This window comes from Lissotriton helveticus, chromosome 9 (genome assembly GCF_964261635.1).
Source record: "Lissotriton helveticus chromosome 9, aLisHel1.1, whole genome shotgun sequence".
Taxonomy (NCBI): Eukaryota; Metazoa; Chordata; class Amphibia; order Caudata; family Salamandridae; genus Lissotriton; species Lissotriton helveticus.
Genome location: NC_136070.1, coordinates 1,091,967,466 through 1,091,979,832, shown reverse-complemented (window position 1 = coordinate 1,091,979,832; position 12,367 = coordinate 1,091,967,466). Strand labels below are relative to the sequence as shown.

The window sequence follows — 12,367 nt, the reverse complement described above, 5'->3', positions numbered from 1 at the left end:
AAAACTGACCTAATCAGGTGGAAGCACTAGCTTGTTACTTTTTAAGCCATATAAATGTAAGAAAAAGAAAACATACAACAGACCCTTCTTTGGAATTGCTCTAAAAATATGGAATTCTCTCTACAGGGAGACCAGATGCAACCCATTCACATTCATCTTTAGGGAGGAAGTAAAAATGTTACTATCCAACAAATTACTATCGCCCTGAGAACCTTCCTCCATCTCCCCCTGACACCGGTTTGTTGTCTCTTATCAGGTCGTTATATGTTTGAATCTGGACTCACGCTAGTCTATATACTCCAATGTTTATAGTCTATATATACTCTGTTTATCTCCTGTGCAATCACATCACTGCCTACTCTGTTAATAACTTGTAAATAATATTCTACTATTTGTACACAACTTATTTTTATTTTCTATACTTGTGCTCTAACCACATGTCTTCCTGTTCTAGCTGATATTTTTGTATGCACCTGTAAAGTGCTCTGTCACCTGAAAGGGTCTTTATTTGTGTTATATAAAACATAAAAAATTAAATAAATAAAGTCAACAAAAAGACCTTTCAAGGTACTATTGTGAGAGGGGCTTAAGCTCCACCCATATGTTGGTTCCCCTGAGTAATTTGATTGGGCTGAATTTGTGTGCTTCCACTAAAAAGCCTAATTTCCTGCATTTTTTGACTTGTGGTAAAACTTATACTCGGTACAGCAGGACTAAGTAGGCGATAGATCTAATATGTTCATCATTAAAAGTTAGGATAAAGACATTGGGCCAGACATACTGATTTTGAAAACCATACGTTAAAGGCAATAGGCATTTAAGGGTAGATTGTTTTTATTGTGTATTAAAGCCTACAGATAAGCATTTTGTTCCATGGAATTTTATAGATTACATAGTAAGCAGGGGTGTTGGCGCTGGTTACCTCCTCCAACAAAATGTGGGTACAGCAGAATTGCACTAATTCAATCCTTGTTAGGCCCTCCTAGTAGATAGAGATAGCATGCGGTTTGCCAACTCTAATTTTGTACCTTATATATAATGTAGTTTTATGAATATGCCTGATGGTTGCCTTGAGGTAAGCCTTAAGAGCAGTACAGGAGGTTTCAGTTGGTTATGGTGACAATCCAATGGTAACAGCTCGAAGCCTGACTGGTTCACTTGGGAAAAATTATGCAATAGTCTTATATGTTTATTAGGAAAAGTCACGATAATCACAGTAGGCCTAACATATTGACTGTGAAAAACACATGTAAAAAAAAAAAAATCAATAGGCATTTTGGATGGTTTATTATTTCCTTGTATTATAGCCTACAGAGAGGGACATATTACCTTTGTAGGTAAGGAGTTTTGTGTTGGTTACTGCCTCTAACAAACTGTAGGAGCAGAAGAGTGTACTGTAATAATTCTTGTGAGAACATCTTAGCAGCCTGGCAAGGTCTTGTAATAAGAAATAATGAAATACTACACCCATGTAGATTGACAGCATACTGCATGAGTGATGGTTCAATCCACATCAGTCATGGGCTTGCACCAACAGGGTTGTTTGGCCTTTCCTTTAGTTTTTAATATTCTCATTTTATTGTTCACCTTTTATTTCTTTACATCTCTTCTTTTTATTTTAATGTTTCCTAAGTGGATACTATAGCTCTCCAGGCAGTGCTAATGAGCTGCTTGCTTTCTGCTCATTTCATCTCCAGAGCGCTGCATCCTACGTGGCCATTTCCCCTTCTGCAGAAGACCATTATGGAGTGCTGGTGGCCATAGTGCATCATTTTTCTACGATTCCAAAATGGGCAACACGTTAGTTCTAAATGTAGAAGCCAAGCTGGAAATTTGATACAAGAATCTACTATTTACAATACTTGCGCAAGATGAACACCCACTGCTAATTTTAGCTTAGTTAGTGGAAGCATATGCTTGCTGTGTTTAGCACGTTTTCTTTTTTCTACTTGTAGTCTTTTATTTATCTTGCTAACATGTTAGTTGAGTTAGTGTGTTTTTATTATGGTTGTGTCAGAGTGTGAACACAAGAATGAGTCAGTGGATGGATGAACATGTGCAAAGATGAGTGATACTGCATGTACGATGACTTATTTAATACCTAAAACCATCAAAAACACAAAAGACACTTGTATTCATAAGGCAGGCCGACGCTTGTTTACAGTTTTGCACACATGCCCTTCTCGGTTGTGCAATAAGCGTGTGATCGAAAAGAATAAACACAACGGAATTTCCATAAACCAATGCTTAAATCTGTTCCATTTAAAATAATGCATGCACTGCCAAACGCCTGCAAACAGAACGCGTTTACCTAGTTAAAATGCAACCCAACAGTCGCAAAGCTGTGCCACGCACTGTCGAAAAATAGCACCAAATGCAAAAAACAGCCAACGCTCAACGGAGCAAGCTCTTTGCTACTAAGGGCCCCAACAAAGCCGGATCTGTGTCAAGCTGGCCAAGGCATTCGTCTAATACTTCCCTCCAGCAATGAGCTGAGCTCTGGCACGCAGCCAGCCTCATAGTATCTTTCTGTGTCATTTATTTAATCGGAAACAAATTGCTGTTCTAAGTCTCAAGTACAAAATGAAAAACTACAAAGCGGCCCAAAAGCTTAGATTTCAGGCAGTTTTAACTCCCAGCCTTCGTGCAGCGAGCGAGGTTGGTTCTTTTAGTCAACAAGCAGCACTTTCACTTCTGGGTCCTCTCTGTAAACACCATTAGCCTGCAGCGCCCAGCACACGCGGCTTGGCTGCTTGCTGCTACACAAGTGCCGTCAGAAGAAGCAGATGCTTGCGGAAAAGCTCACAGGGAAAGCCAGGTTTTATAAAAATAAAATAAAAAAAGTGAATAAGGAGAAACTAGAAAGGAAATTGGATAATTCTGGATGACATTACAATGGGAGGGTACATTTGCATTATTTTGCACTACGAAATGTTAGGCTTCTAAATAAATTAAATACCTTTAGAGCACACGAGGCAAAAAGCACCACAATTAACTGAATTATTACTTATAGAGCACTTTCAGTCCTCGCAGCTTCGAAGTGCTGTAAAGAACCAGTGTAAAGTTGCTCCAACGCAATGGCGTTCCAGTTACAGAAACTAGAAGGATGACAGGCTATGTGAACCTTACACCAAAGTATGATCCCATCGAGCAATGTGGGAACATACGAATGGTCAAAATTTCATTTTTTTTATAACAAACTTCAAGTTTTAATCCCATTCCAACCCACCAGCATACATCATACCACCATTGGCCACTGTAGGAGGTCATACAAAGCCACAAAATAGAGGACGTCCATCACAGGTCCCCGCGCCCTCCGGTCAGCCCAGAATATTCCCAGCAGCCCCCCCAGATCTTCATATGTGTACGAGGATATCCCCCAAAACTTCTATTTAGAATGCTTTCAGACTCTCTTTCCCTTTAGTGTTCTCATTTGCCTTTACATTCATTTCAATTATGGTATTATACACAGGGGTGTAGTTCAGGGGGTGTTTGGGGTGTTAAACCCCCCCTCCCGCCCCATAACATGTATTCTGTAGTGAAAAGTTGGTTACAGGTGCTTTAAGTCGACTATGGCGAGTTGTGTGTTGAATTTCACCTAGGATTTTTACATACCCTCACACCGATAAAATAAACGCTCGACCGTTTTGGAAGCCTTAACCCCTTAATTGCTGCCGTCGGCCAACGGTCGTCACGGCCACTACCTCCCCAGTGCTGCGCACGACCGTTGGACGTCCATTCAGCACTAGTTCCAATGGACAGCGCAGCACTGGGGAGGTCTATTTACAACGCTTTAAAGGGGTTAAAAAATGAAGGCCAGTTTTTAAAATTCCGTGTTTCAAGTACCCCTAACAATGCACAATCCTCTCTCTTTCCACTGCCTCTTATGCCCCTCATGTCCTGTTTCTCATATAATATATGTTAACTAGATATCCCAGCGTGATTGTTGGGAAATCTGAAGCTCCCCCAACCCCCCCCCCCCAGTCTTACAGACCAAGCTACGCCCCTGATTATACATCATCCTCTGTGACCCACAAGGAACAGTGGTCTGCAGCAAAAGAAGAATTTGGCAGATGCACTCACCCAGCTCATTGAGTTGCTGACCCTGTATTCTTAAATCAGTAAGACCTGCCTTATTACAGTGGGATAGTGGGTCTTGCAGTAAAGGAGATTTACACAGTAAAGACTCAATGTTTGTTGGGTTACCCTTGGCTCTCGCAGACTAAATTCATATAATGGGTAAGTATGCTATATTAAGGAGACTTTATGGCAAAGAGTGTAAGGGGGGGAACTACAATTGGCAAAACACGCAAAAATAAAAAGTATATTTTTTACTACTCACATTATATTAACCTAAAATGTAATTCCCAAGAGCCCCTAAAATGAGTTACTCCCCCTTATGAGAGAGAAATTGTGTATTTAACTTGAAGCATTTTACACACCTTCCATAACAGAATTCATAGTGAATGAGTGGATGGATGGATGGATACTCTTAATAGATTTTACTATCATCTTAGAATTTAGCTCTGTGCCATCCTGGGTTTCTACAACTTGATCTCTGGCGAGTCAGTGTTGTAATTACTGGGATGCAAAATCTCTCCTAGGAAGTACTAGTGACAGAGCAATTACAAATCTTTGCAAAGCAGATAAAGCTATCACCGGTGGGTTGGAGAGGTTGTTTCAAATGAGACTTCAGATAAAGCTGAACGATGCTCATAATAGCAAGACCCGACTAATAAGCTATAAATCGAACAGTAGACATTCATTACAGGACTGTAACTACTCCGGTTGCATGTACTAATGTCACCAATCAATCTTGCCAGCTAGTAAGCACAAAACCCGGTGGCTGAACGAGCCGACAAGCAGTTACTTGATTTTGCGGCCTGGATAATTGGAGACGAGTTGGTTCCCCATCATGTGTTTCATGCCAGTCTTGCTCTTCAGCGCCTTCCTGCTCCACCGTGCGTAAATTAATCTATAATTCAGTGCAGGCGAAAAGGGACTAGCCTTTCCCCTCTGCCACACCAGCTTTAACACTTTCATGGCATGGAACAACAAACACACCAGTGGATCATCGAAGTCTGATCCATTCCACATCAAAGACCCCGCTCCTGGCGCGCTCCCCCTGGAGCGGGGGTGATTATTAATTTATCAGTAGCCTTCCCCTTTAATACTCAATTACTCCTCTACACTACTTAAGTGCACTAAAACATACAGCACAAGAACAGTCTTACAATAAAAAAACTCCCACGCCTCTAAAATCACATTCCTCATGCTGCAGAGGAAATGTGAAGATTTGTTACTTACTGTTCAAATGGACTGGCCCAGGACGGTACTTTAACGGATTAATTTTAAATGTTTTTTACATTTTTTTAAATCGATTTATGCTAGGCGAATGATGCAAATGACTACCTTTTGTCTGACATTGAACCTTAACATTGTTCATATTACTATAAAAGGACAAATGTGTCTGAACATACAATTTACATTGTTTAAAGAACTATACACATAGCGCATACTGGGGTGGTACACACCAGGTTTAACCAGTTAATTTTTTTTCAAAGAACTGCATAGGACGACATTTTATATAAAAAAGAAAAACAGTGCCTCTGTTAGGTTATGATATATACAATGAAATTCATGTAATACATAATTTAAAAAATAATGAATGACACACACAATCATCCTTTACTACTCCCAGTTCCGAAATTGGTTCTCATAGTGGGAAAACTGCACATGTTCTTGAGTCATAACAAAGAAATATTGCTATCTCAAAATGGTCATCTTTACTGTAAAACTTTAAAGATAGTTAGGAATTTATTTATTTATTTATTCATTCAAAGTTTTATATAGAGCGAACAGGATCCTTACAGATATCAGAGCGCTTCACAAATACAGGGTAGGGGCAGTAGGAGTCAACAGAGATAATGGGAACAGTATAATAGTCAATAACATGGTAATAACAGGGATAGTAATAACATACATAAAACAAATCAATATACAATCAGGTAAAGAAGTAGTATAGGACAGCACAAGTCATTGATCCCACTACAGATGTCTTCAGGTACCCCTTGGGTGTGTGGGTGGCTTATACCAATGTTTTAGTATAGAGAGAATAATGAGTGGGGCATCGGGAGAGTGGATCAGTAAACCAACGTGTATCATATCTTGGTCGGTAGTTAGAGAGTAGCGTAGTAGTGCCCCCATCAAGTAGAAGTATAGTGCCAAAGGACAGGGTGAGCAGTGATACAAGGCAATGCATAGTCTCTGATCCAACACCTATAAGGTTCAGGAGATCTTGGCCAGAAGGATGGTTTTCACCTCTTTCTTGAAGAGTGCAGTGGAGGAGATAAGCCTGGTTTCAGGAGGGAGCGCATTCCAGATCCTGGGTGCCATTCCTGAGAAGGAGCGCTTGTATGTTTTCTCTTTCCGGAATCTAAGAGGTTTCAGGAGTAGATTTTTTGTACTCCTATTGGATCTCGAACCTCCCGATATAGACAACTTTTGAGCGAGGTAGTTTGGTGCCTTGTGGTGCACGCCCGCGTGTGTCATAACTGCAATTTTTAGCTGTATTCTGGCTTCAAAAGGCAGCCATTTTAGAGACTTTAAGTCTGGGGATATGTGCGTGCTTTATATCTTGTGAACCTACGTTTCGGTGAAAGCTTACAATGGACATTAATAAAACTGTCAATATTTTTTTAGATGTTATTTCCAACTAAAGTTTCAACGTGTGACGCCACAACATATTTTTACTATATTTATAGAAAGATGTAACAAGGTGCCCCATGCTTCAAAATGCAAGAATCGCTTCTCAATGCAGTCAACTAATTCCAAGGTCATTACCAGCATCTTGGCCTATATTTAGCTGGCTCCCGTAGGTTAGCAGATATTAGCTTGGGAACGACCACGATGTGAAGAAAGTGAATACAAAGCCACAGCAAAACTTTATTTGTCTCTACAATAATCAGGGGATATAAAACTACCCTAGTCTGACCAGATCAAAATGACACAAAGCGAGGAGGTCATATAGTCTGCATTACAGGTACTTCTGAATGGGTGGAAAAGGACCTACAATTGTAAAAATGAAGTAGGGTTAAAATAGGGTTATGGAGACCATACAGCAAGCAATGGCAAAGGCAAAAGGTCTGGTTGTAATGTGCCAAAGAATGTCAACATAAGCACATTAAAAGGCAGCAGGAGCGGGGAGAGGGAGAGGGAGATCTACAGTGAAGTAGTCCCTTGAGAAGTTTAACACAAGCATTGAAATGGGGGAGGAAGCATACAATCAAATAGCAGTAGCTTTAAGTGATAGAGGAATCTCCAATGTCCTGACCTAAGAAGTGTTTGACACGGTCTCAAATCAATGGCTGAAAGAGACTGGTCGATGAAAACCAACTGTTGAAGAGGAAACAAAGAAAGCGTGTTCCAAATAATTAGTCAGTTTGATGGCTAAGCTGTCAAAGACCAAACCTAAAAAAGGAAAAAGGCGATAGGCCTGAAAATAAATGAGAAATCCAACATATTTTGTCTTCCTGGTTACGTAAACTTTGAAAGGAAGCCAAGGACTGCAATCTGCTCAAACAATTTTTGGCATGAAACTCAAGTTGCCACTTAAGAAGCAGGGATTTAACATCCAATGTGAACCTGCAGATCCAGTGAGCTGTCCTAAACTATTTTCAATTTAAATCCAAGTCAAAATGAAATGCTCAACAACTCCCTAATTATAAATTAAAGAGGAAATGGACATTGGTATTGCTCCCAAATTCATTCCATCTGTGTCACACTCTTTAATGCTGATCCTTTAAAACTACCATCTTGCTCCATATGAACCACTCCAAGCAAGCATTTGCACACACAAAATATAAGCAATTCCTTTAGGAATGCTGACAGATGAGGAGCTTAAAATAACTTCCAATGACGCACAACAAAAGGCTGATGACAAAATGTATATCGTCAGGCATGTATCAGAAGAATTAAAATTGGCTGAAACAGCATGATTGTTTCTAGGTTGGAAAAAACAGTCACAAGGATAAAGAGCAGCAAGTAGCAAAATAAACATGTTCACATCTCTACCACACCGTGCATCACATTTTAGTCTATCATTGCCCTAAAGAAACTTTAACTTCGGAGCAAAATGTTCTCTTGAATTTCTAAAATCATACTTGTGCTGCTAATAACAGATCAACCACGAGCAGATAAACCCACACAACTAACAAGAGTACACTATATTGAGCGATGCAAGACACAGGATAGAACCTGGCTCTACCAAAGACTAAATAGGCTTCACAGAACTTTCTCATTCGTGCCATTGAAACAAAAACCACCTTACAAATACATTTGCAAGTAGGCATCTTAAAACGGCTTTGAAAGCGTGGATACTCACAGCTTGGTCAGGCTCTCCAAGCCTGAAAAGGCCCCATTGGTGTCTTCTATTGTTCCAGAGATCTCGTTATGGTCCAGCTCCCTGAAAAGGGGACACAAAAAAGTTTCCATCAGTTTCTCAGTGCTGGGCTTCCACTTTAGGAGCGAAGATTAAATATTTAGAAGCAGCGTGCAAACAGTCTGCGCTTTGTGCCTGCCACACATTTCCTTGCCCAAACTTTCCCACGTCAATGAGGATTGACTGCCCTGGTCTTTGGTTCTTTTCTTGTTTCACTTGTCCTCTCTTAGACAAGGCACATTGCTTTGAAACTTGGAGAATGAATTATTAATGACCAGCCATGCCAGCCTTATGCGCTACACGCTAAAGAAGCGATCAACATTCACTGGTCAGTACATGATCATAGATAACTGTGTGTTTCTTTTATGTCTGGCTTGACAGCCTGACTGTATCAGGCCTATTGTTACCAACTATTTGACATGCACAGAGCGGGCTTTGTCTAAGTCGAGTATTACCCAATCATCACAAGCTACTGACTGTTGTATCATTCCACTTTATTAGGAGGGCCTGCATACCGATGCATCAGGGACTGCTACATCTCAAAAGTACACTGAATTATCACTCATTAAATTCTTTATCGGACATGCACTTTATACACAAATTAATTAGTTTTTAAAAATGTTAGGCGTGCCTCTAAATTCAGGTCAGACCTACGGGCATTTCCAAAGCTTGCTTTACTGGATGTTGTCTGTACCCCTCAAAATGAATATGCAAAACGCTTTGCAACTAGGCTTGCATTTAGATTTTGTCATCTCACACAAAGCATTGCGAGTTTAGGATTGCATGGACGCTGGTCCCTTTGAAGGCACATTTAAAGACTGAACAGCAAAGGCCAACTGATGCACAGCTGCATGTTCCTGTCGGTTTTTCTGCTGTCTGCAGAAGAGCAAAGAACCGTATTCCCATAATCTGCTCCCTGCGTGTTCAGCACAAGATAAAACCCCTGCTTAGAATGGTCCTTTACAAAATGTCTGGTTAAGTCTCAGCACAAGAACCTTTTGTTTTGAGGGTTGCCCTAGTTTTCTTTAAAAAGTGCCCTTCCAGCAGAAAACATCCAAGGACCCCCCTTCGGACCTGGGGCCTTCTGTTGTCCTCCCAGTCAAAAAGCCCCTGGCTGCAGAATGAGGATGCTATTGAAATGTCGCCTATTCACTACCGGACCATCGCTTTTATTAGACTGGCACATTATACTTATTTAAATGAATAAAACAGCACTCCTTGCTGACATCTTTGTCACTGGGAGGGGAGAATTGCAAGGTTGGTGGTTAGTGCACAAAATGTACTTTATTTTTTCTAATGGGCAGCTAAGCCTTCTCTGTGTTGCCCAGTCTTCCTTTGTATTCACCCTCCTTCGCTCCCATGCCAATTTCCTATTCTTTCTGGCTGGCTGAGCCTGAATGCGTGCTGCCTTGTTAATCATTGTGCTGTGAAGTCCTGGAGTCTGACCTCCATTTGAATAGCTCCACATTTCATCAGCTTCACACCCACCAAAGGCGGAGGAACAATGGGGCCATCGTTAAAGCATGCTTGGGTCTCTTTCACCAGGTGCAGGGCCCAATGGGGAGCCCGCTTTATCAAATTAGAATGCTCCCTTCTCCTTCCTCTCCTCGCACTGGCAACAAAGGGGCTGCAGCGGAGAATTAACGCCAAAGAAACGAAGGGACGCACAAACCCCACTGCCCACTCCCAGAAGGACTGCCCTTTCATCAATGACCTGGCAGTGGAAAAAATGTCCCTGCTGAATACAGCGATTGAAGGGACTTTGGAAGTGGCTTAGAAAGTGCTACTGCCTTCCTCTATGCTGAGGAAGGCAAAGAAATTCAACAGAAACTGGCTTTCAGGCAGTGAATATTAAACAACCCACGCCTTATGTAGGTTTGCGTGAAAGCAGCAATATATTGTATACTAGCTGGTGCAATCAGAAGGTATGGCACCATATTTCTTCCTTCTGAGTTATATGTGCGGCTTGGCGAGCAGGGCCTCTTCAGTCACGCTTGTTTGTGTTAACAGGCACATGACAGTTTCCAACACATTAAGATGCCGAATTCTGAACCTCATAGGCATACGTAATGTGTATTACAAATGCTGACAATGCATTTATAATGGCTTTTCTGTATTAAAAAGTTGTCTTAAGATTCCTTAACACGAATGACAAGTAAACCATGGAGTCCCATATTTTGCCCGAATCTTGGGTTCATCATTTTGAAAAAATCTATTGTATGTCTGACATTAAACACCCCTTGGCATCTTTATTTTTGCAGGGGAAACACTACTTTTTATTTGGTCCGAGGTGCCTGACACTATTGACTGCAGTCCCTAGGTGATTTGAGAACTTTGGACTGGCACGAGTCATTGGTCATGGACGTGTGTGTTAGCACCCCTTCTATTTCAACCATTTATAAGCCTGCCTGATGGGGCAAGGGGGCAGGCACCCACATTTCAGGTGAAAGGATCTTCCTACTCTATCTATGTGGACGACACCATTCTAATGTCCAGGACACCCAACGGGCTCATGAACCCGACTGTTACATGTGTTGATAAATGTGAGGTCTACTGAGGATCTAGAGATTGGCACTAACCTTTCTAAATCCTTTATCCTCATCATGAGCCCAAAGACAATTAAATCCACAATGTTTCTTATTAAGATTCATGTTTTGGAGAAAGTTCAAGTTTCCTCATATTTAAGGAGTCCCCTTTGATAGCTCCAGATGGAGACTCGTACGATTCTGGTCAGGAGCCTCAAATGTATTCAGTCATTGTAGGCAGGGCTAGATTCTGCCACTTGACTAGGCAATTAACTCCTGAAAAGGAAATGGGCGACTACTGTTAGCTATGTATGTTTGGGCTTTGTTTCTGATATCTCATGCCTCCAAGTACAGGAAAAATATATAGACACTCCATGTCACCAATGCCATGAGGAATTGGAGTTAGAAGATTAAATAAGACTGACAATTATCTTGTTATGGATACATATCTAATTGTGAAAATATTTGCCACAACAATCGCATGAAAAGCTCACATAAATTCAAGTGGATGAAATGGATTGATGTGAAGTGTCAAGGGTTTGGAAGATCTGAGCTGTACGAAATCCAATGAAAGCTGAGAAGTTTGCTAAAACCTGGTTAGAAATGCCTTTCGACAAGTAGGAAGTCAACTGAACTGGAAAAATTAACAATGTGATCACGTATTATTCTTAAAACTACCATGGCAACATAACCTTATCTAAGACTGGCTCATAGAGTATCTTAACACAATTTACTAGCACGGTTTCGTTTGGGAATTGTGCATAATCTATTTTTTCCTAAAAGGTGGGCCTTTGTTCAGCAATTTTGTGCCCACCTGATAGCAGTTCTGTCTAAACCATGATGCACTTATTATATGAATATTACCGATTTGCATTTCTGAAATACCTTGCACCACTTTTTAGGTCTCGTGACCTATCAATGCGCATGCGCATTGAGAGAAGCGAGACTATAGGGCTTTAAACAAAGTTTACCTAACTGCGGCGATTTGGTGCTGTGCCCGTGGCTTTTAGGTCAATGCGCAAGCGCATTGACCTAAAATGCGCGTGCACAGCATCAAATCGCCAGCCATCTGTTCCCCAGCTTGGATCTCCTGGCTGCTCCTCCCCTAATTATCCGCACATCAAAGGCTGCTCCCGCCCCCTGCTTCACACTTCAAACGAATGCTACCGAGAGCATTTCCCGGCCGGCCGCTTTTAATTTCATTTCGCAAGCAGTTCCCCCTCCTCCCTCTCCTGACTTTCTCCTGCCTGCCACACCAATCCAAACTGAGGCGCTGCTGCTCCAGTCCCTGTATTACTCCCACTCATCTATGATTAGGAATAAAAGACTGTCGGTTAAAAACAGTTTCAAGATAAAAATGGTTTCCCATTACTTTTGCAGAATGTTCTGCATTTCCTTAACC

General features: G+C 41.2%; 1 protein-coding gene across 2 annotated transcripts in view; it reads right to left on the bottom strand.

Moving 5' to 3' along the window:
• Positions 1–12,367, bottom strand: part of LRIG1 (leucine rich repeats and immunoglobulin like domains 1) — a 228,965-nt gene that overhangs the window by 71,227 nt on the left and 145,371 nt on the right. For both annotated transcript variants that reach the window (XM_078661486.1, XM_078661487.1), the window contains exon 9: positions 8,384–8,464. In XM_078661486.1, coding sequence (XP_078517612.1) covers positions 8,384–8,464 — 81 coding nt within the window. The remainder of the gene's footprint in view (positions 1–8,383; positions 8,465–12,367) is intronic.